Source organism: Acanthopagrus latus, chromosome 3 (genome assembly GCF_904848185.1).
Source record: "Acanthopagrus latus isolate v.2019 chromosome 3, fAcaLat1.1, whole genome shotgun sequence".
NCBI lineage: Eukaryota > Metazoa > Chordata > Actinopteri > Spariformes > Sparidae > Acanthopagrus > Acanthopagrus latus.
In genome coordinates, this window is record NC_051041.1 from 10824322 (window position 1) to 10849235 (window position 24914).

General features: G+C 41.0%; 1 protein-coding gene across 2 annotated transcripts in view; it reads left to right on the forward strand.

Annotated features, from left to right (window-relative positions):
• Window positions 1-24914, forward strand: part of csmd3b (CUB and Sushi multiple domains 3b) — a 363253-nt gene that overhangs the window by 267631 nt on the left and 70708 nt on the right. For both annotated transcript variants that reach the window (XM_037092815.1, XM_037092814.1), the window contains 10 exons: window positions 5817-5999; window positions 6278-6604; window positions 8468-8662; window positions 10560-10698; window positions 11480-11667; window positions 12928-13116; window positions 16820-16936; window positions 17894-18109; window positions 20951-21139; window positions 24697-24797. In XM_037092815.1, the coding sequence (XP_036948710.1) occupies window positions 5817-5999; window positions 6278-6604; window positions 8468-8662; window positions 10560-10698; window positions 11480-11667; window positions 12928-13116; window positions 16820-16936; window positions 17894-18109; window positions 20951-21139; window positions 24697-24797 (1844 nt within the window). The remainder of the gene's footprint in view (window positions 1-5816; window positions 6000-6277; window positions 6605-8467; window positions 8663-10559; window positions 10699-11479; window positions 11668-12927; window positions 13117-16819; window positions 16937-17893; window positions 18110-20950; window positions 21140-24696; window positions 24798-24914) is intronic.

Consider the following 24914-nt stretch of genomic DNA (forward strand, 5'->3'; position numbering starts at 1 on the left):
TTAATATTTCCAGCAGCTGTTAGATCAGTGTTAGAGTCCCACAGGGTCTCAATCTGGCCAGAGCAGTGTAGTCTAGATACTGAACAGGACACTGTTAATCACATAACACTAAACAGCATTTCATTCAGAGCGGCTGAAACACCATGAAATATGAATTCATGAAATATGAATTCCCAATGTAACCAGAAAGGTGGTTCAATTTTGCGGTCAATAACCTTAGTATTTGGGTCGTAATGCCAAAGCAGGACACTTCCATGGTTGTATGTGTGTGTGTGTGCGCGCGCGCGCGCGCGCGCGCCCACATGCGTGTGCGTGCATATACGTGCATGTGTGCTTCAGAGGTAGCCTATGAAGGGCAGGGCTTACTTAATGGCAAAACTGTAAACAGCATTTCATTTTCGTGTCATGAATTATTGACTTGTGTGATGTTCAGTCCTCTTGTAGCCACCAGTGTTTCTGATCCTGAAATATTACATCTGTAGTTCACTCAGTCAAAATTCCTTTTTGAAAAATGAGTTGTTTCCATCATTAGGACTCAATAATATATTCCATACATTTCAAATCATGTATGTCATTGGCTAACTGAGCGAGGGCAGTGAATGAAGGATTGTCCTGACTCCTTATTTGACTGATGGCCTTTTTAAACGTCCCTTTTAAATGCGCAGAATCTTCCAGTTTTTGACAATTTTGCATTTGCATTTAGACGAAATTCCTTCTAGGCGGATCACACGGTGAACAAAGTGGATCGTCCACTAATATTCCTGTTTACATGCAGCTGTGCATACTCCAATTAACGTCACCTTACATTTTTTTGTCACCTCAAATGACGTAAGTTTACTATTAAGTAATACAGTGTATTAAGTGGTGCATCTAGAGTCGCCTATGCCATTTTGTGACACAGCCCTTCTCTTTCATTCATCTACCAGATCCTTGAAAAGGTTGACAATGTGATATTTCAGCATATCCAAAAACCTGTTTCAAGATTCAAGATACTTCATTGTGACTGTACTGTTGTGCAAAACAACAACACAATGGAAATAACAACACTCTCCCTTTTGTTAAGACAAAGGAAACAATGAAAAAAAGCAATATTAAACAAAAAAAAACAAAAAAAAAATTCAGAGTAAAACCGTAATCAGGGTAGTGATGCCCAGTAAGTAAATATAGGCAATAGCAGCTTAATTAAATACTGCACTGGAGAAGGTGGGCTTTCCAATTTTAAAACTGCCTGTGTTTTTTCATCTGACCAGCATTGAGGACTTATTATTATTATTATTATTATTATTAGTAGTAGTAGTAGTAGTATTATTATTATTATTAAAAATAATTATTTTATTTTTATTTTATTTTTTCAGGCATGCATTTCTACCCTCACGTCCATGACAACACAAAGCCAAAAACTGGAGATGGAAAGCCTATAAACAGCCTAATTGGGAACCATATTCTGAATGCACTGTGTACAGTAGATGCCAGATAGAAGCCAGATAATACTGGCACATCCCACATGTCCTTTTCAGAAAATGCTGCATTTGGATCAAGGCCTAATTGGGAATATTCAATCAGAATTTTGCTGTTTCCATGACCCGGATCAAACTTAAAATACTCTGATTAATAATGGAAAACTAGTGTGCATTTAAACGTAGTCAGTGAGATCTCATGAGCGCTAAAACTGAAAAGAGTTGACGGGGATTGACTCAACAATGTTGTACTTGCTTACAACATACGAGGCGCCATTTTGGCCCTCATTAGTCATGAAGTCATTTGAAAGGCTCATCAAGAAGCGGCTCCAGATGGTTCAGAGCTCATTAGACTCTTTGTTTTCACTATAAGCAGAGAGGCGTTTGGAAAATGCTGCTTTAACCTTTCTTAAGTTTAGTCTCGGCAGGCTTTTATTGGCTTTATCACTTGTTTTTATAGAGAACAGTGCACTAAGGGGAGAGGGGGGTTCACTGCTGTAACATTTGTTTTGTTAATTATTTTCCGATTTTTCTCACACGCTGTTCTTATTCGGGGAGAGAGGAGGCAGCAGCGTCGTCGTAGGGGAACAAAATAGCCCATGGTGCGTGGGCTGCTTTCTCACCTGTACCATCTGCGGGAATCTTATTGAGGACAGGCACATCCTGAAAACCACTGATGATGTTGAAATCACAAGCCTTATTACAGGGTCATGAGACAGAGTCTGGGTCCGCAGTCGAGGTGTTTTTACAGCCGGCTGGAGTGATGTATTTCTGCCCCTTGATGTGTCCAGATCAAAAGAAAACAGCCCAATTATTATCTGTGATACCGGGGTCCAATTTGCAGAGAGCTACAGGTACACGGGAGTTCCGCCGTCGGGTACAGGAAAAAAATGAATAAATAAACATTTTATGCAACAAGACCAGGCAGACATGGTGCGTTTTAATGAGAGCAGAAAATTGATGTCTTTCTTACACACGCATCTCATAACTAATCAATCCTCAAAAGCTCCTCAGCGGCCTGGTTTGGAACCTGAGAAAGGCGGAACAAAAAAAAAAAAAAAAAAAAAATGTCAGTATTGTGAGTGTAATAAATGAGATCATTTTCATTCAGCAGGCCGTCCTCGCCGATGTCTACTGTGTGAACGAGTCAATTTAAGCCGTTCCCTTTAGGTCACACATTCAGACAACCACAAGCTAATTAGACAGGCTGGATTTCTCATTTTCTTCCTCCCACTGCCAACCTGCTGTAGCGAGCATAAGTATTCAACTCTAGTCCTCTTCCTCTTCTGTCGCTCCCATACCTACCTTTGTTTATTTCTTTTTCTAGTGTGGTTTAATGTAACGGGTCTTGCCTGTGTTTTTGAGACCCTTGTGATAGATACCAATATGGAAATTACCGCACAGCAGCAGCCAATACTTATAAACAGACGGTTTATTGCACATGACAAACATTATACCATGCATGCAACTATACAGCTATACATTCAGCAGTCGATTGCTATTAGCAACCTAGCCGTGAAATCAATTTGAAAATGGTCACAAAAGAGAAACGGCCAATAAGCTTTTTTCCCCTCCAATCTCATTATCCCCCTAAAATCTATTACCTTACTCTCTCAAGTCTTTAATGGTAGTGCACTTACACTCCTTATGTGTGTGTGTGTGTGTGTGTGTGTGTGTGTGTGTGTGTGTGTGTGTGTGTGTGTGTGTGTGTTTGTGTGGCGTTTGCTCTTTTTTGTGTGCATATATATGTATTCCCATGGACAGTATGGAGTGAGCATGATGGAATATTACAGAATGGGAAGGGATGGAGCGCAGTGTGCAATCACAAACATAATGTTGAAGTTGTACACACACACGCACACAAACACATACACTTTAAGGAGCCTAATCCCCTTTGTGAATCTGTCAGCCTTGTTGTTACAAACACAATAGGATTATTGTGTGTGTGTGTGTGTGTGTGTGTGTGTGTGTGTGTGTGTGTGTGTGTGTGTGTGTGTGTGTGTGTGTGTGTGTGTGTGTGTGTGTGTGTGTGTGTGTGGAAGGGAGAGAGTGGCTATGGATGTATGATTGTGTAGCTCTGTTTGTGTGTGTGTGTGTGTGTGTATGTGCATATGTGTGGTGCATGCATGTACAGTGTGCGTGTGTGTGTGCACGGGAGTCATAGTATAGGAATGTTCCGACAGTGCTCCTGCTTTCTCTCAAAGCAATTTGTTCTCTATTCTGCTGCTCGCTGTGTGTGTGTCTGTGTGTGTGTGTGCGTGTGTGTGTGTGTGTGTGTGTGTGTGTGTTAACGCACAAGTGTGTGTGTGTGCTAGGCAGGTTGTGATTGGTCGAGTCCGTGGCTCTCATAAAGACGATGTCATGATGGAAATTAATGCAATACATCACAAACACGCACTCAGACACACACGCAGGCACACTCACGCGTACTTACAGTGAGCACACACACACACACTCACACACAAAGCCATACCTTTGCTTCCTGCCACGGGCCGCTCCTGTAAATAATACTGAAAATAGGAGAGGAGAGCAGGGGAATAAAGGAGAGGAAGGCTGGGGAAATAGAGGGTGTATTTCCTGAAATAACGTACACAAAATTTTACAGAGAATTGTGGTGACATAGTGGCACCTTTATATAGAATCAAAGACGGATCTGTCTAACCTTTCGGCCCGACTGGATGTGAAAAAAAAGAGGGGTCATGAATACTTGAAAACTCTGGGGAAGGAGCATAAAAGAAAGAGATGGATTCAAACTTGCTCTGGGCTTTGTCAACAAAGAAGTAAAAGCAGTCAAGAAATCCGCCTTACGCAGCACAGCGAAAGCTAGTCATCTTGAAGTAAGACTCTATTCCAGTTGGCAGTATATTTCTGTTCATAATGGATGATGAGCTATGGTAGCACGCCATTGTGGTTCACAGCAGGGGGAAGGTGACCAATGGGTGTTTGAGGCTTATAACCCTGCATGGTGACCACAGATATTGTCAAAGCTCCCGACTCCTGACACTGGATTTGCAAGCTGCTACATGCACATTTACTAACAATGCTTAGAGCTGAACATAGTCTATTTTGTTTAAACGACAGAGGAGAGGGTGGTATAATAACAGCAATCTATGAAACCGCGTGGCTTTAGCTGCTTTTCCTTCACTTCACGTCCACTTTTTAACATACAGTTAGTGTAGAGAACCAACCACAGTGTTTGTCCACATTTACTCACAGGTAGAAAACTCTAACGCTACAGAACTTTACTGTGATAATGTCATTTCAGGTGAAAAAGCCACATTTACATGCTTACATCCTTTAGTATGTCATATGAATGTTCAGATTGGGACCTAATACTGCCAATAGGCTACAAACTAAAGCAAATGAAAATTTGAGTTTAATCTAGCACCTCATCCAGGAGGTGGCTGTTGGGTTGATATAAAAGATGCTAGCTAAGCGAAAAAGTACATAAAAATAAGCCCAGCAGAAAAGTCAGAGGGGCCTTTCTCGTTAGCGTGACGTCCCATGCTTTGGTCTAAACTAAAAACACAAATGTAAACTCTCGATGGTAACAAGTTTTGAATATCATCAGCTTAGCAGGAACCACTGTGAGTACTGCATCTGAGGGTGACATCATGGCGGTACATGCCAATTAGTCTCATTCCTGACAAGAAACCTCATCTCAGAGCCGAATGTCGCTACTAACTTTAAATAAAAAACCAAACCACTTAGATGCAATTATTGATACTACTGGTAAAAAAACAAACAAAAAAAAACAAAGCTGCCTAATTGGTTTTATTCTATGCAGTTTTTACATTATTTTGCCTCTCTTCTATATGTCAGTAATTATGTATCAAGCAATATCTATGCACTGAATTAGCTCCCTAATTAGGTGAAGTCATGATCCAAGGCTAAGGCAGACAACTTTCTTTTTCTTTGGGTAAAAAAGAAAAACTATTTAAAAAAAAAAAAACCTCAAGACCAAGAATACTTTCATTTGCCTGGCCAAACTGTGACTCATAGCCCCAAGCCCTCTGGATCCTGCTGCCGATGTAAATCTTTAAAAAAAATGAGTCATGAATATAAACTTTCATTTATTCAGCTCTTTTTCTAAGGAATTAAAGTTGTACTTTTTAGAAAACATGAGTTAGTTCTACGGCTACTGTTCTCTGCAGCGGATTAATACACATGTTGCACGCTTAGTACTTACGGCAGCACAACATGATATGTGTGGGATTAGTTTAAGAAAATGTTCATGTTAGTGGAGGAACGTTTCCAAAAACATGTTGGATTCATTGATCCGTGCTTTGATTGTCTTAGCACATCAAAAGAGGTCACCGGCACAGAGGAATAAAGCTCGGATGTTAAATGTCTTCACAGAAATAGACAAGGAGAGTTGTGGGGACCCCGGGACTCCTCTCTATGGAATAAGAGAGGGGGACAGCTTCTCAAACGGAGGAATCTTGAGGTTTGAGTGCCAGTTTGGCTTCGAGCTGATTGGAGAGAAAACGATCTCCTGCCAAGACAACAATCAGTGGTCAGCAAACATCCCCATATGCATATGTAAGTATGAAAAGTAATTTCTAGGAACTGAAGATACGACTGCAGAGGTGTGTGTCCTCTGCTGTGATGTTGATAACTTTCAGTCAGACCTGTCACCATGGTGACAGTACAGAGTTTATTGTGGCCCGGAGCGGATGATGACCGATGATGCTGTGGCGATGAATATTTAACAGAACATTTTCTCTCTCTGTTTCCCTTTTCCTCCCGTCGCTTTCCAAAATTTTAATTTCCCTCCATTTTCTGTCTGTCTCTGTCCTTTCCTACTCTTCCTCCCACAGTCCCTTGCATGTCCAACTTCACAGCTCCCTCAGGAACCGTCCTCTCCCCAGATTACCCAGAGGGCTACGGGAACAACATGAACTGTGTCTGGCTCATCCAATCAGATCCGGGCTCCAGAATCCACTTGGCATTTAATGACTTCGACCTTGAGGCCCCCTATGATGCTCTGACGGTCAAAGATGGCGAGACGAACGACGCCCTCGTCATCGGGAGGTTCTCTGGCGCAGAGAGTCCTTCCCACCTCACGTCCAATACCAACACACTGAGGCTGGAGTTTCAGGCTGATCACTCCATGTCAGGACGAGGATTTAATATCACATACAGCAGTATGTCATTTTATTATATTTGATTTTCTTCCATTTTGCTATATAAATACAGAGGAATGACCAATTCTATTGACATTGTACCAGAATTACCAGAATCTGGGTTTAAACCATGAGTCTGATACATGGTTATGGCAGGGAAAAGAAGACCATTTATAGTCATACTTATTTTATTTGCAGCAGAATAATGCAGGAGAGGCTGGGGCATTGCTCTTTGTGCTGCTCTTATGAAGCTATAAAACAACACTTCTAATATGACTGTATATGAATTTTATGCATGACTTTCAGCCTTGACTCGTAGCGACTGTATTAAACACGAGGTGCATTCATTCTGAAATGCTGCATCCATCCACACTTGAAAAGTTTAAGCTGTGTTCGTCTCAATTTTCATCACAATAATCACTTCAAAAGAGCAGGCGCTATTTTTTACCCCCTCAAATATTGGATCTTAGACGCTCTTTTAATTCCCTGAAAGTTAGATCTGACTGGAGGCTTCGACACAAAGAGTTGCTCCGGAAAAGACAAACCAAGTTGATCCAAGAGGGGTCATGTGGCCGGTGCCGCAGCTAAGAATAGAGGTGTAGGTTGCAGAACAAAGACGAAAAATAAGGCACAGGAGGTTTTAAAGGAACAATTTTTGGCTTGTTTGTTGTCGTACCCAGAGTCAAATGAGAAGATTGATATCTTTTTTATCTCTGTGCGTCCAGTAAAGAGAGAGGTCCAGGCTGTGTTTAGCCCTGCTTAGCACAAAGACGAGAAGCGAGCAGAAGCCTAGTTCTGTCAGGAGTGAAACAATACACCTTCCAAAAACTCCCACATTGCCTTTTAAAAAAAAAAAAACCCATCACACCTTGTTTTCTTTAACCCATGTCAAAATAGAAACCAGGAGTGTTTTAGGAGCAGTTAACATCTCAGAAGTTCTGTCTTCATCGTAAAGTTGTCAGCCCTGCAAACTTTTGCAACTGATCAAACCCCACGGGACTCTCTGATGTATTGACGACTAGCTCGCTAGATAACAGGATACAGCATGTACAGAAAAATAAGGAAGTCTGGCATTTGTTGGAAGGAATATTTGTTCACATTTGATGGTGGCGACTGTTTGGCCCTGCCTGCAGTCTTTGAGCTAATTTAGGCTAAACATGTCTCTATACCAGACAAACAGAAATGGAAATTGATATTGATCTTCCCGTCTGACGGCCGGTTTGATGGCAAACAGACACATTTCCCAAAATGTAGAAGTGCTCTGTCCACATGTTTCCTCACAGTGTGATTCCAGCTCGCACTATTTTGTGTATTTCAGACATTTTATTTGTTTATTTTATATATTTCTGGGTCACTGCATTTGACATTTTTTAATCTTTCCATCAGCTGATCACGGCGAATTGCTTCAGCCCGCAAGAACATGGGAATTTTTTTTTTAAGATGGACTTTTACAGCCTTCAAATCTCATGCGCCAGACTGTGTCCCGAAGCAGATATGCTCACATGAGTTTTATCAGACGTTACATTGCTGCCATCCATGCCAAACACACTGCAGCATGATAAATTGGCATCTGAATAAAGATACAGCATATAGGCAGAGCGGGGATATGGAATAGACAGATTACAGAAGAAATGTGTAGACATTTTCTGAGCCAGGACTAAACACTTGAAGATGTCACGCTGCGGCCATATTTCAATAGAATTGGTTCTCAGAAATGTAATCAAAATCATGAGCAAAATGTAGCCTGTGAGGGCCCGTTAAGTACCGGTCTCATACTCCTTAATAACATTCCTCCTGTATCTATCTCCCTCTCTCTCTCTGTGAGCGTCTGGTCTCCAATATCCTCCTCATCATCTGTGTCTGCTTGTAACTTTTTACTCCCAGCATTTGGCCATAATGAGTGCCCAGACCCTGGCATTCCCATCAACGCTCGTCGCTTTGGAGACAGTTTCCAGCTTGGCAGCTCCATCTCCGTGGTCTGCGAGGACGGTTTCATCAAAACCCAGGGAGCCGAGACCATCTCCTGTCAGTTAGAACGAGGGAAAGTCATGTGGAGTGGGCCTATTCCTAAATGTGAAGGTAAATATTGACTAGGCTGTTGATTACAGTATTAACTCCGGAACAATATGTCATCCAAGATATCATCATAACTACCGCAGTGAGGCCCGGGAGGTGGGAAACGTATGCTGTCAGTTCATCACAAAAGAAATACGGAGGTGGCAACGTAACCTGAATACCCAGGGAAAGAATTAATAGTACGCCGCCACATGCTACTGGCTTACTGAGATACTCTGACTGATTTTGTGCTTAAAGATATAAAGACCGTTGTTGAAACGTGGAAGAATAAAAATGGTTCCGATGACATTTAACCCAAATGTTAATGAATGTGAACATGAATGTGTCGGATATAATTATGATAGTACTGTGTTTTAAAGTCACAAACTATGACTACTTCAATGAAGTGAGGTCTTATTCTTAATGGTCCTTATTCAGTGCAATGTTGCCACGTCCCTTTCACACTATATTGTGATTATATTGCTATTCAGGAGTGTGACAACTTGATAAAGCGATGTGCAGCACGTAGCATAATCAACACCTTGTATACGTACGGGTCAAATGAAACTGAGTTTGCCCTGTTCATCTCAGGTGGAAGCAAAGGACTAACTCCCTATAAGCATTTTTGCCAAACAGAAGAAGTAATTAACTTAAGATATTCCTAACACAGCATCTGTTGATAACGCCATGGTAAAAAGAAGGTTGCATTAATTGGGCTCCAGGAAAAAAATACAGTCTCACAGATCCTTTGTAGCTAATTTGTATCTATAACTACTTGAAGGTAAAAAGCCGCTCAATTGAATTCAGCAGGTACAGACCAGAACAAATTGACTTCAGACGCAAGTTAAACTTTAAATGAGATCAAATTTAAAAAGAAGACTGGAACAGGATGGCTCCTGGCTAACGTAACCTTGTGATCACAGTTAACATTCTGCTAAAATCTCTCATCAGGGTTTTGGAAGGTGACTGGAAATATGCTTGACTGTTCTTGTTGCTGCGATTTCAAATGTGGTGTTTTGCATTTTAATGCCATCCTTAAATCACGTGGCGTGCAGTTAAATGTTTCTCTTTTAACAATGAGGGAGGTTACCAGAGCTCGCAGTTCATCTGTATATTTTATGAACATGCTTGATGTAGTGATGCGGAAGTGTGAACACCAGGGTCGGTTTCTGACCTGATTGTTTCATGTGAAGTTATTTTAAGAATACTGAGAGCTTTTCCTTACAGTATGTTCAAAGCTTTCATATTAATATTTTACATTAACAAAGGATCATGTTACTTTGAGCTCATTATTTTGGTTTTACAGGCTGCAGTGTTTCAGCGTTATTTCCAACAGTGACAGGCAGCTGTTTTCAGTGAAAAAAACGCTGATGAACCCACTGAGCCCAAACTGACATGTACATAGTCAGACAAATCTGAGCTGAAAGAGTTGATATTGTGGTTAGATTTATCAGGTTGCCAAAACAACACTTATGTCTACGTTGGGCCACAGTTTGCTATTATGTTTGCAGTTTCTGCCAGTGTTATATTTACATCTTGTTGTATTGCGCTCAAGTGGCAGGAAAATAAATGATTTAATGTAGGTTTAAACAAATGGAATAATTACAATGAAATGTCTGTGATAAGGTCCCCAGTAGGACTAAAGCTATTCATCCAAAGTGACTGTGAAATTATGGTCTGTTGTTGTTTGATGGTGAAATCAGAGTATGTTTATTGAATTCAATGCCTCATTAGCCAGACCTCCAGACTTGAATTTAAACCGAATCAAACATGTATTCACATTGTCTACTTCAGCAGCCCAAACCTACATGAGCCAATATATAATCAGGTCTCACTCACCCAACATCAGCGTCTCTTCACCTAAACTTTCCTTTTGTGTCCCCAACTCACTTCCCTCTTTGTGTCCTCTGTCCTCCTCCAGCCCCGTGTGGAGGCCACTATTCAGCCCCAAATGGAGTGATTCTGTCTCCCGGGTGGCCTGGTTACTACAAAGATTCCCTCAGCTGTGAGTGGGTGATTGAATCAGAACCTGGACGCTCCATCAAAATCACATTTGACAGGTGGGTGGCATAACTCTTTCATTCTGCATATTACAGAGTCTCTCGGAGCTCTGAATGGACAGAACTGCACAGATTCATCAGGGACTGCCATCAGTTACTTTTGACAAGCAAAACGATTTGCAGGACTTAATGTTTATGGGTCCTCACTGAGAATTAATGATCTCCTAAATTTCATAGGCTGTTTAATTAATATTGGAAGATGTATATTGATCAGGAAGGCTGGTAATATTTTGGTTTATGATATGTGTTCTCTGAGCTGTGAAGTGGTGACAGAAGCAAGACTTTAGGAGGATTGCCTGAAATCAGTTTTTTTTTCATTGGTTTGTCTTTCTGTTTCAACTTTATTTCATTGTAAAGTGCATTTAACAATATTGGCTCAACAACTTTAAGAGGACTTGACAGACTGGACCTGTTATTTTTTATTTTTTTTCCTGTCAACTCAATTAAACAAAATTGTACAAAAAGTATGATTTTCATGACTGCAATCATCCAAAATCAATTGTAAAGGTCTAGAATATAAGATATGCAGGTTTTTAGGACTAATTGGTAGCCAAAGTCATTCAACCCTGAAATGAACGTGTGAGCCTTAAAGCACCTTGAATAAATACCCTGCACGAAAGCAGTCTTTGTGTTGCCTTGACAAACTCTCACTTACTAATAATCTCACTATTTATCAAACAGATCCAACATTATGCAAAGAATGTAAGCTTGAAGCTTTTCCCACTTTTGTGCTGTGTAAGTGTTTTAGATTAATTAACATTCTGACATTGTTCTCTCTCAGGTTCCAGACAGAGCTGGGCTACGACTTTCTGGAGATCCATGACGGGCCAAACCTCCTGTCTCCACTGGTTGGCTCCTTTAATGGCACCCAGGTTCCCCAGTTCCTGTTCAGCAGCAGCAACTTTCTTTATCTGCTGTTTACCACCGACAACAGCCGATCAAATGCTGGCTTCAAGTTATTGTATGAGAGTAAGTCAGCAGACAAAAAAACAGCATGTTTATGCCTATAGATTAGAGACACACTATTCATCGGCACTGTTAATGCTCTCACAATGCATTTACCCATGTCTATACCGCCCTCTACTGTTAGTGTACTCACTTCACTCTGGTTGTACTCATGTATTTTTCACATTTGTATTTATCTTAGCATTTTCTTATATACACTTTACTAATATAGTTATTTATATATCAATGTGTATGTAGTGGTAGTACCAGTGTCCTTATAGACAATTTTCACCTCTCAGCAGCAGTCTTGGAAACTCCCCTGTCAGTTATTTGCAGTTAGCTAGACCAGGCCCATCTAAATACATGGGGAGATGGCAATAACTACACTTTCAAAGGTAACCAGGACATAAACTGTAAAATGTATAGAATGATCAGACAAATCTCCTTAAAAAAAAAGTATGGTTCTTAACATTCATATCCTAAAGTTTATGCTTCTACTTTACATGAGCATGATTTCACAAACTCCTTCACAAGGAATTCAGTCCAAAGCACAAAAAACAGGGCTTTTATGTCTGAAATTTGAATTACATCACCATCCTTGGTAATTCTGTCTGTTAGTGTGGTATCCTCCTCTTCCATGCTCACTGAAAGTCTTTGTGTACGTGCACCAAATTGGTTTAAACTGTCATGAATCTCAAATGTGCACTGGATCCAGTGCAATAGATATGTTACCACATTTGTCTGCCATAAAGCAGACAGGTGCCGCTCAGACAGAAAGGGTCGAGATATGAGTCATTGAACCGCCATCTCTGATGTTACAGAGTTTTCTATTCAAAAGCCTTGAAGCCGTTTGTCTCCTCTCTTATAACGTTTCTGCTTGTACTCTGCACTGATTCTGCATTCACAGACAGAAAGCTAGCTTTGATATGTTGCCCCCAATGCTTCACCTTCTATAGATCAGAATAATACACGTGAACTTTATGCACATAACATAACGGAACAAACAAAACAGTAGGTGTTCTGGTTGTCAGGGCAGAACATTACCCTAATACCCCACCAGACACAAGCCAGCCTCGCATGCAGTCATTAGCTACCTGTGAAAAACAAACAACCATGGTTGCACAGCATGACGCTCTATGTGGAGATTCAAACCATCTGTGAGTTTCAGAATAGGCAGATCAGCAAAACTAAAGGAAAATTCTAATCCTCATCAACATACATACTATTCAGTATACCATTCAGACATCTTATTCTTTTTTCTATTTTTTTTTTTTTGTTCTCCAGGTGTTGCAGTCGACAGCTACTCGTGCCTGGACCCTGGTATCCCCGTCAATGGTATTCGGTATGGGCAGGATTTCTCCATCGGGTCCACAGTATCATTCGGTTGTGATTCTGGCTACAGACTCAGCCATGAGGAGCCACTAGTGTGTGAGAAGAACCACTGGTGGAGCCACCCTTTACCCACATGTGATGGTAAATACCTTGTTTTGCGCACATTCTGTGCAACACAACATTGCCGTGTGCCGTGTGTGTGCGTATACTGACATGACATGACACAAGGTCAAGTGAACTTGTGCGCTGACATTTTATTTGTAGTACAAAAGAGTGTTGTCACAAAATAGTGTCCACTTCTCAAAAATCACATTCCTTCTTTCCAAATAATGCACTTAGTTATAGTCTTATAAGATGAAGAGTAAGAAATTACTATTATGAAACTTGACCCGAAAATGATTATCTAGTTGATCCATTAAAAAAAAGAGAAAAAAGATCAGCAGTGGAGCCTACCATCCCGTTATGGGGAGCTGAGACACATAGAACATGTTGTTCTGCGACAAAACCACTGGTTGACTCATGCACACACATGCACACACACACACACACACACATGCACACACACACACATGCACACACACACATGCACACATGTACGCAGGGGCAATTTGCAGTGAAGGCTGCTGTGGCTGATAGGGGATGATTTGAGGAGAAGATTAGAGATCTGTGGGCATGTACAGTGTGTGTGTGTGTGTGTGTGTGTGTGTGTGTGTGTGTGAGAGAGAGAGAGAGAGAGATAGAGGGAGAATGCACCTTTTTCCACGTGCCTCCTGTCACCTCCTCTCCTGTGTGAACCGCGAACACAGGAAGGTTTGAGGTAAGGTTGACGAGAGCCTGTGTTGGCTGTCACCTCCTCTCTCTTCTCTCGCAAATCAAGGAGTGTTTGGGGGGGCGCTGACGCTCTCGTTCTCTCTCTCACTCTCTCTCTCATTCCAATCATGGGGCGAGCAGTAGAGGAGAGGAGGGAGGAAGGGGAGATGCGGCACTGCTGCGTCAGTTTTGTGGCGGCTTGCTTGGTTCGGCTTGTTGGCTCATTCGCTTGTTAACCACATTTGAATTGCACAGTTCCCGGGACTGGCAGTGGTTTCCTCCTAGGAGGCAGTTTGAGCATATAAACATCAAAGCGCGCGGCATGGAATCTGCAGGCTGAATGCCATTAGACTGTGTTTACACAATATGTAAACATAGAAATATAGGGACTATTTGCTGCTGCGGTTGGTAAGAAATGGTCCTGCTGATGATTGACAGCTAGTGTAAGCAAGACTGCGCCAAAGGCAGCCGACTCAGCCCAGAAAAATGTTGCAGGGAACTGAAGACTTCTAGGTTTTGAATCAAAATAGTGTACTGAATGTTAATGTTAAAGCAAGACAGATACCTTTCCTGATTATATGAATTTAAATTAATTAATTAATTAACTTTGTAAAACCTTTAAGAAATCAAAAGGTCTATGCTTTTGTGGAACCACTCAACCCAGCTTCATTCATGTGAAGGAGAGAATGGATAGAAAGTCCAACCAACAGGTAAAGGCGGAGGAAAAGGCATAATGAAAGGAGATCTTAAAGAAACAGAAAGAGGTAGAGATGGAGACAGAGAAACTGGCAGATATTGCGATACAATGCAGTGTTTCAAACTTCTCACATAGCTCAGCATTCAACATTAAGAGCTTCCTGGCAGAAAAGTATTAATAATTAATAGTGGTGTGTGTGTGTGTGTGTGTGTGTGTGTGTGTGTGCATCTCTGCTTGCATCTGTCTGCTTGTTTGGAAACATTCTGACTCCTCGCCCTTGTTTTGGGGTGCTGATGTTGTAAAAACAGCAGTGGTTTAGAATGAAGATACCGACGCCCTGTTGTGGTTTGAGCGCCCTGTCGGTGTCTGACTTGCCTGTATTATGCGGTTGTATCAGTGGTCACCCTTGCAAAGACTGCACAGACTGTAGTGTGTGCTGCAGTTCTCAGAGTAGGTGGTTCTCTGCTTCTAGTAAACGAGTTGAATGGAGTTTTTTTCCTGCTCAAGTAAACTTCAGCAGAACTTTCAGGTTTGACCTTCTCCCCAGTGCTCTGCAACCGTTGGATTTCTGAGGTAATGTTATGGCATTTTATAGGTTTATTGTAAGAGAAAATGACAGGCCAGTCGACCAAGTATAAGATGAACCAGCTGGAGCGAGCAGCAGTGAAGCACCTTGCAACACATGCATGCATTAGTATGCATAGACTGAGCAACAGATTTTCCTAAAGCTTTTTTCTGGAGGACTGGGTCTCAACTCTGAGCATCTCTCCGCGAGCGCTCATCTCCTGCTGCATTACAATGTGCACAGCTGAACCATGAGCAGAACTCGAGGGGTCATAGCGAGGCCTCACTGAGAGGTTGAAAACATTTTGAGTAGTCTCTGAGAAACATTTGCACTGCTCCACTGCTCTTAATATCACTGCTTTGTTACTTGAAATCAAACTGTATTAACAGAAAAATTAACAGAAATATGCAGAAACAAAAGTCATTTTTCTTCGGCTCTTGCACGCTACGCAGCTATTGCACAACATTACTGCAAGGTTAAATAATATTATTTTTTCAGAGTTTAGTCTGAGTTTCATGTCACATTTTCTGCCTCACAACAATTCAGAGCTCAGAGACTGTGCATCCCAAAGCAACAAAATCTTGCAAATGGGTTTCAATTCTTTCGCACTTCTCAGTAGAAGAGAGTCCACTTATTGTCCAGATGGTCACTCGTTATATAACAAACGACTTTGCATTGTAGCCAGTAATGCCAATTACTCCAGTATCTTCCAACTTCTATTGCTATTTATGCTTAAAACCAGCAAACATTTAACACCAGACAACATGAATGTCAAAACCGTATTTATGAAGTAGCACCGAAAGTTTGATCATGATTGTGACATGAGGACATAATGGAAGTTGTGATGAGTCAATAACATATGGAAGATACTTAATTAGTAGCATGGCTCTTGACGGTTGAGCTAATTATGGATAAGCCTCTCTGTTCTGCTACAGAGAGGCATTATCTATTAGCACATGAACTATTTATGCTCCATCTGTTAGCACCTACAGATTGCATCTACATGGGAAAGTGCTTTTAGAGGTCCGTGGAAAGCGTTTATGGATCCCAGCGCGCCGCGCTAATTGTGAAGACGTGTCGCACTTCCAACATGCGGGCGGCTGTGGTCAGTGTTGTCACTGTTCCCACATACTGTCACCTCCAGCAGATGTGTCGAGGACCTTTTCTATGTGCAACACATCCTAGCAATGTGAAACAACTAAAAACAAACAAGCTTGAATAATTCAGATCCTGTCAAATTAAACTTATACTTTTCTTGAAGCAGTTGTTTGTTAATCTCTTAGCGTTATTATGCACCGTCAACATGTATGAGGAATGACTAGATTCACCCGCACAGTTAATCACTGTCAGGCAATGGTTGGTTTCAGGGACATTAAACTATATCAACAGCAAATAATCCATTATTTATAATTCCAGTGTGGTGGATTTTACATTATTTATGTCATTATTTTTGCAACAGTGGGAGGAATAAATCAGGAAAAAAAACGCAAATTTTTGCAGCTGTCAGTGCATGCAGACCTTTCTACCCACAAGTTTTTTTAGAGGATCTCTCTCCGTGTCTGCCTCCCTCACTCGTAGCGTTTGTGTGTGGGTATGTGTGCATGTGTTTACTAATACAAGCGCTATTAAAGGTCCACAGGGGGAACATTATCTGTTTTAGCAATCAACAGACCGATGCTAACCTTCTCTCTGCCTCTGTCCCCTGTGTCTGCACATCTCTCCGTCTCTTTGCCTCGCTCTCTTTCTCACTCTGTCTCCCTCAATCTATCCAGCTCTATGTGGCGGAGATGTTAGAGGTCCCTGGGGAACCATCCTTAGTCCCGGCTATCCAGACAGCTACCCTTCATCTCTCAACTGTACCTGGACTGTTGAAGTCAGCCACGGGAAAGGCAAGAGACGCACACAGATTCACACTCCTTAATAGAGACAGACAGAGTGAGAGACAGCAGCAAGTAACACAGACAAGTGTAGTGCAGCCACTGCTGTAGTGTAACCACAAACTTACATTACATTGCGGTGGTGTTTTTTCTTTTCTTTTTTTGATGTTTCACAGCATATTCAGAGCAGGATATTTATACTCCGTTTGTATTTGTGGCTTTAGTCAGCACAAGTATGAAGAGAAGTTGGTTTAAAACCATAGACTGTTAAATAAATGGGCTACCGTTCTGAAGCCTCAAGCTTGGAATTATTGTAATGGCAATACAGGAGGTCAACAAACCGCATCAAAGGAAGGCAACAGCATCCTTTTTTTTTTTTTTTTTTAAGTAGTTGCAAGAAAAAGACCTAGTTTCAACTGGCTATGTTTTATTTTTTCGTTTCCTCAGTAAATAGCCACTCATTCAGTTAAACATTCAACCGGTTCTGCAAATAGTTTTCATTTGTCTACACGTTTGATGCTTTTCTTAGCTAAGACCAAGCCGTGTCCTTTTTCAGACCCCTCAAAGAATTACAACATAATCTCCTATCTCTTTGAAAGCACATGCAGTAACAGAGTCGTCGCAACACCAGAGTAGATAAATAAAAACAACCTCTACCACAGTATTTAGGACAGGATTTAGGAGTTAGGGAGGCTGTGCATTGTCACACCTCTGATTCTGATTGTATCCCAAGGAAATGCAGTGGTAGCAACTTGACAGTTAGAAGGTAGCCATGCCTTTAAAAGCATACTCTGTTTTATTGCCCGTTTTAGTCCAAGTGGAACTAAAGCTAGCTTGGTGGATGCTTTTTGTAACCTTTGTCCATTTATTGTGGTTATAATAATGAGTTGAGAATGAAACAAACTGAATGAAACAAACTAAAGATTATCTCTCTGTTATCTGTCTACTGTCTGTGTGTGTCTCTAACAGGAGTCCAGTTTCAGTTCAATTCTTTCCATCTGGAGGACCAACATGACTACCTCTTGGTTACCGAGAACGGGAGTTTCCTGCAACCACTGGCTCGCCTGACCGGCAACGAGTTGCCTAGCAACATCAATGCTGGTCTCTATGGCAACTTCAAAGCCCAGCTCAGATTCATCTCTGACTTTTCCATTTCTTACGAGGGCTTCAACATAACTTTCTCTGGTAATTTACTTGATTATAGTCATTCTCTACTATTTAACTCTAACAAGGTATATCAGGTCAGTTCATGATTTCAGTTAAAGTAGATATTTCTCAACAGAACGGGGGAGATAGCCTCTCTTTAACAAATGAGGGAGCAGAACAACATTCCTACCAAAATAAAGACAATGACAGTATCCTTAAATGTACTAGGATGAATAATCAATCTGTGCTTTACTTCAGGTAGTGAAGTTACTGAAGAAATGTTAAGTTAATTAAATAGACACCTTATTATTTAAAAATTATTAACGCAAAGATTAACAGATAGAACACTAAACAAGTAAAGAAAGCTTTACAAAGTGGTCAATCTTTTGTGGCTTTTTAAAGATGTACTTAGCATCAATAGATCTTAAGGTCTGACAGGCCACAGCCACTAAAGCACTGTCTTCTATGGTTTAAAAACACAAAGTAAGGTACAACTAACAATGCCTGATCAGGGACTCTCTGTGACCTTCTGCTGATATAAGGCTGGAGCAGCTTACTAATGTAGGTGGGTGCCTGACCTTGCAGAACTCTGTAGGATCTTGAAATGGATGATCCAACAGATAATGGATGAGACACATGTTTTTCATTCACCGCAGGGAGAAGGTTAACTGGGTCACACTAAGAACAATTTCATATTATATCATCTCAGAACAGTTAAATGAAATGCTCTGAGTTTTTTTTTTTTTTTTTTGCATTCCAGTTCTTGATTTGAGATAAGGCCTTTTTTCCCCACATTAAATGGAGTGTGTAATCCTGCTTGAACTACTAATTTGTGTTAACAAAATGCTTCATCCACATCCTATATAGTCCAGAGTGGCACAATAGGTGCGACAAATCAGTACCCTACTTCTTTTCCTGGGATATAAAAGAGTCACTGGATGTTAATCTAGTATGATTTGTTTTGGATTACAACTTCAACAAGTTTGTGTATATTCCTTTTTTGTTAAACAAACTTTGGTTTCATAGACGCCTAATGTTTTTTTTGAGACCTCGTCTGAACCTGAGCATTCCCAGTGACTAGGAAAGTTAAGGTTGATCAGTTCAGTCTTCAGTCTTCCTCAGTCCAAGTCCAAGTCCAAAACACAGTGGTCATCCAATCCGGACATTAGTCACGTTGAATCGAATTGCCACGTAGTGTCTGTAAGTAACCAACAATGATAGTAGTCAACTGTTTAATCTAGGCTATGCCTTCTACTCAAGCTAGCTGTCCACCAGTAGTAACTGTCACCAGCATTCTTTAGCTATTTACCAAGCTGACAGTGAATTTTCATGTATTGTATATGCCTCAAATCTCACTGTGAAAGCTTTGATTATTAAAACAGCTGTTTCTACTTTCTAAGTAGTATACCACATTATGCTGAAGTGCAGTTTCCCCATTTCAAGAAAATAGTGTGGAATGACTCCTCAAAGCAACAGATGGTATTCAAAAAAAAGAAGCATTTATGATCCAAAAAACAAGGGATTGGAAATAGGGCCCTGGGGAACACCAAGAGTCATAATTGCAGGACCCTGCAGATCCAGAAAAAAAAAAAAAAAAAAAATTGCAGATTTTGGAGTGGAGTCAAGAAAATATACACATCTAAGCTGCAAAACAATTCAGCTTCAAATGCCAGTGTACAATTAGGCCTATAGTGTGTTATCAATGCTGATTTACAATAGTGTATGTTGTTGACCCAACAGAAATTTGCCTTGTGCCACATGTGTTTCATGTGTCCCGAACATTGCACAGCTCCCAACATTAAACTGTTGCCATTTTAGGTGAACATTTAGCTGCCAGTCTCCCTCTAAACTGAGATATTTCACCACTGGCCTTGAGAGCTCTCCATAAAACCTTGTGAATAGCTCATGAAATAAAGCACATCAAAGAATAGCGGTTATACATCATTAAACTGAATGTAATCCACTGTTAAACAACACAAGAAGAAGAAAAACGATGAAGAACAACTCCGCATAACCTCAACAGTGGTTTTCTGAGAAGTGCTTTCATAATCCATGTTAAATCGTGTTACATCACCACCACCCTCATCCAAAATTAAGGAAAAGGGTTACGGGACTAAGTCCAAGGCCCCATCTGCCCCTCATAAATACAGATACTTTGCTAACTGCCCTTTCATTGCTCTCTAATTGCCTCTAAATAAAGGAGCACTTGAATCCGAGTCTACATTGAGGGACGTTTTACTGCGTCCCAGATGGCATAAGCTGATACTCAGAATGTAACACATGGGAGGTGTCACCAGAGATGCGCCTTGCCAACCTCAGCACGCTCAACAGGCCGTGTCATCCTGCCGCACACTCTGACATACACATCACATCAGTCATCAGTCTTCGCCCGCTGAAAATAAATCTCCTGCTGTAGCATGCTAAACACGGAAACAGCGAGTGCAATTCAGGACACGGTGGAATCAACTCCGACTCACATCTTTCGTTCACAAGAAAGATCATGGCCGATGCGGGGTTTGCATGTTAAGCAGTTATGTCGTTGGTTTTGTTTCAGATAATAGGGTGGATTTTTCCTGCACTTTTAAAGTGATGGGTATTGATTTGTTGATTTAACACCATTAGCAGAGGACACTCTAATTTGCACTCTAATCTCATCACCTCTCACTTACTCGTATGACACTTATGCAACACTCAGCAAATCTGAGCGAAGACCACTGAAGTACACAATTGATAGTACATCACGATTCACTAACATTGTCCATCACTAGCTTATTAGCCAGAAGCTCACAAAAGGCAGATGTCGGAGTGCTCCGCCATAGTAGTGCATTTTAACGTTTATTCATGAATGAGTGTATTCAGTTTCAATGTATTGTCCCGCAGAATATACGCTGGAGCCCTGTGAGGACCCTGGGATGCCTCGGTTCGGCAGGAGAAACGGCTATAGTTTTGGCGTCGGGGACACTTTGTCTTTTTCCTGCAATATGGGGTATCGCCTGGAGGGGGCACCAGAGTTGGTCTGTCTGGGAGGAGGGCGGCGAATGTGGAGCGCTCCACTGCCAAGATGTGTTGGTATGTGATTACATTACTGCTGATTGTACTTAAAGTGTTCGTGTTATCTAGTCCCATCCTATTCTGTCCCATTTTAGAATAAAAGAGTTTTGTGATTGTTAAGCTGAAAGTAAATGCTTGTAAAAGACATTTGATATCTTGTATCAGCTTTTCATCATCCAGCACTGTAATTGCAGGTGCTTCACATGAAGTATAATGCTGTGTGTAAAGTGTACCTGTTTCTGTTTAATCTTATAAAATGTCATACTAGTAGCTGAAATTAATCAGGGAAAGGCTGTCTTCCATTGGATCATAAAGCTTTGCACTACCTCCTAAGTTATCTAGTGAGCTGAACAAAGACACACACTAAATTATGTAACATAACACAGGCCTGCATTGACCATCAACACATTGAACTGCTTTGCTTTAGTTGAGGGTTTTCTGCAATTGCAGATATTTGCCCACGTCATTGGATTCAAAAGGAATTTTGAAAATATAAAGCTCTTGATGCTCATCCTTTTATAATCCTGGATAGCTTCACTTCAAAAGCCAGCAGACGCACAAGGCCAACCTTGTTTGCTTTAACAATATAGAGAAGGATGTTGCACAACACAAATGTAAAGGGGAAAAAAAAAATGTTTTCAGTAACAGAACATAAAGGGAGGGGAGGCATGTGGTGATATTCAAACACTGAACCAATACTTGAACAGAGTTCTAAACTGCATATGAGGTCCATACACTACAGCCTGTCTAAAAGCCCCATTTATTGAAGCAAGCTTGCATTTACCCAAAGGACAGTAAATGTCAGTGATATTTCTACAACGTGAGTCTGTACACAATCCTCTACCAACCTCTATATTAGTGGCATTCATAATTAAGGATGTAATTGGTGATTGATAATTTATGTATATTTTTTATTTAACAGTTGCACATTTTAGAATTTGTAATGTTTTCAAAACTAGAAGGTTCACACAGAATGCATTACTAGAACAGATCACACCTGTGAGGCACATATGAATGTATTTACATCAAGGTATAAGGTCATTTATTCGACATTATACAACATGCATAGGGTTGCATAACAAAATCAAAGTTTAACTCTTTCATGCTGCACGACTTACAAAACATATATACAGTTATTTATACACAAATATACATAAACACGTAGTGCAACTTTTGAGTATGTGCCAGGGTGTATGTGAACAGCAGGAACAAGATGGTGATGATAATGTGGTCAGCATTGTCATATCGAAAGTTCGACATCTGGGAAAAAAATCTGTCAATCAACTTTGTTTGTGTCTGAGCACATGGCATGACAATCATTTTTAAAATATCTACATCATGAATGCCGTTTGCCTTTTCTTCCTCTGAGGGTGTGTTAGTTGTTACGATTAGTGGGCGTCTGTTGCATAACACAAAAGCAGACAACCAGAATGGGGATAGGTTTAAAGGAGTTTATTGACCGACTATAATGCAGGGTGGAGGTAGCAGGCACGGAGGGTCGAGGCTGGTGGCAGGGTGGTTTCTGGAGATGAGGCTCGGAGGCAACCAAGGTGCTTGGAGGTCCAGAAGAAACAAGGTTAGGTCAGCAAGACAGTGAGGGATTAAGCTATCTGCCACATTGTGGAGTCAAAAACAATCTGGCAATTAGTTAAGAACAGACAGGAGTATTTGGGCTCGAACTGACGATGAATTGAGCAGCAGGTGTGTGAGACAAAGGCTGATGATCAAATGTGCTGCGGGTGTGAGGGAAGCCACACCCAGCCTCTGCAGAGCACCCCTGAAAACACAAATGTGCAAAAAAGCCACAAAAACAGCCACAACAAAAGTCCCAATCATGACATTAGTCCAACCATTATCCTCGACCAGGACACTGTTTTCTTACATATTATTTCCGGGGCATTCCAGACAGGCTTACATATTGTCTTTCAATAGCTCAGAATAAGTCTAATGCAGGCAGAACATGAATTAACTCACGAGGATCAATAGCCTGTGCTCATAACTTCATAACAGCTCATAACAGCTTCTTTGTACGCAAGGAATGTGTACAATGAGATCGGATTTGGTTGCAGATGTAGACTCAATAGAGGGCAATAATAAAAAGCCAGACAGACAGCACTGAATATGCCTGTGCTACTTCACAGGATTGTTGTCAGCGACACTCTGAACGAGACATTAATCATCCAGTTTGAGTAAAAAGAGCAAATACAGTTTATAACTTCATAATTTTGTATTGCCATTTAGAACATTGTTTTCGTTGATCTTACTTTCAACAGTGTTTACATCTTTAGCTCTTTGTCATCAACGCGCAAAGACTGATAATGCAAAGAGGTGGGGGTGGTGTTTGTGTGCTCGTGTTCTATGGTGTAGTGCGGTTTGCTATATTTAGTTCCTGTGTGTTGTGTTGCTTTGCTGCATGATGTGGTGCACATCACAGAGACGCAGTAACACAAAAAAAAAAAAAAGGACGATTAGAACGCCCACGACTTGCTGTTTTCTAATATCTCAGCTTTGCAAACTTTTACTTGTTTGGTGGATTAAACAGCATACACTAAGCATGTGTGAATTTTCGTGATTTTTATGAACAAAGAGATGCAGCTTTTCAGGTTGAAAGTGTTGCTTTGGAGCCGCGTGTTTGTGCTTTTTTACGTGATGCCTTTTTCTATCAAGTCAAACGTATTGTTTTCATAAGGTGCTGACCAGGAGAGGGGAGTTGGAGAGGCGCCAAAGAGCTGTCTCGGTTCTTTCAAAAAAAAAAAAAAAAAAAAAATCAAATGTGCCTTTGGCTTGTCTTTTTCTTCTCTGCTATGATTATTATTATTTCTGGACATTACCTTTTAATCAGCACCGTTGCGTAGGGAAAGAAGACTGAAGCGGGAAGGGAAAGGGTAACAGGACAAAAAAAAATAAAAAAGAAGGCGATGGAGGCGGAGAAGAGGGAAACTCGGGAGAAGCAGAAGAGGGAGGTTGATTGAAGTAGAGGAGGGTAAAGGAGGCACTATTCATAGAGAGGGAGACAGCGGGAAAGAGCACGAGCGAGGCAGTTGAAGAGGAAAGAGGGAGAGGGTGGAGAGGTAATTTTCTAAATGGAAACTGTAGCAGCGTGATTTATTGACGATATGACAGCTGTAATATGACTATTACACCAGTAGAGACACAGGGGGAGGGAGGGAGTAAAAGAGGAGAGGGACATGGATACTGTAGTTAGAGGGCACGTGTGAGAAGCGCAGAGAGCAGGTATCCTTTGGTAAATTAGTTTCCGAATTTTTACTACCTGCCCGTTCTCCTCAATGGAAGTAGATGGCTGACTCCACAGCTGTTTAAAAGGGTTATTAAATTACATGCACACATACACATGAGCACATTATCGAAAGTATTCATCAATTTATCGGGGGGGGGAGCAATCGTTGCCTCACTCTGAGGACAGCGTATGTTTCTCAGTAACTGTGGACTAAAACTTTGATACTGCAGAAGCAAACACTTCATGCTCTTACCACGATTTTCAAAAACGTGAAAAAAAATTCCAATCATCTATATGTATCTTCATTCATGCTTCATTCTTCTTTCTGTATCATCAGCGGAGTGCGGTTCTTCAGTTATAAACAATGAAGGGATCCTCCTCTCCCCAAACTATCCGATGAACTATGACAACAACCACGAGTGCATCTACAGCATCCAGGTAACAAATCTGTACATCCTAACAAATGCTCATAGAGACTACACATTTCATGCTGGCAAAAATGAAAAAAAAAGACATTTTTGAAAACATTATGAAAGTTAATGACTGTCTCAAAAG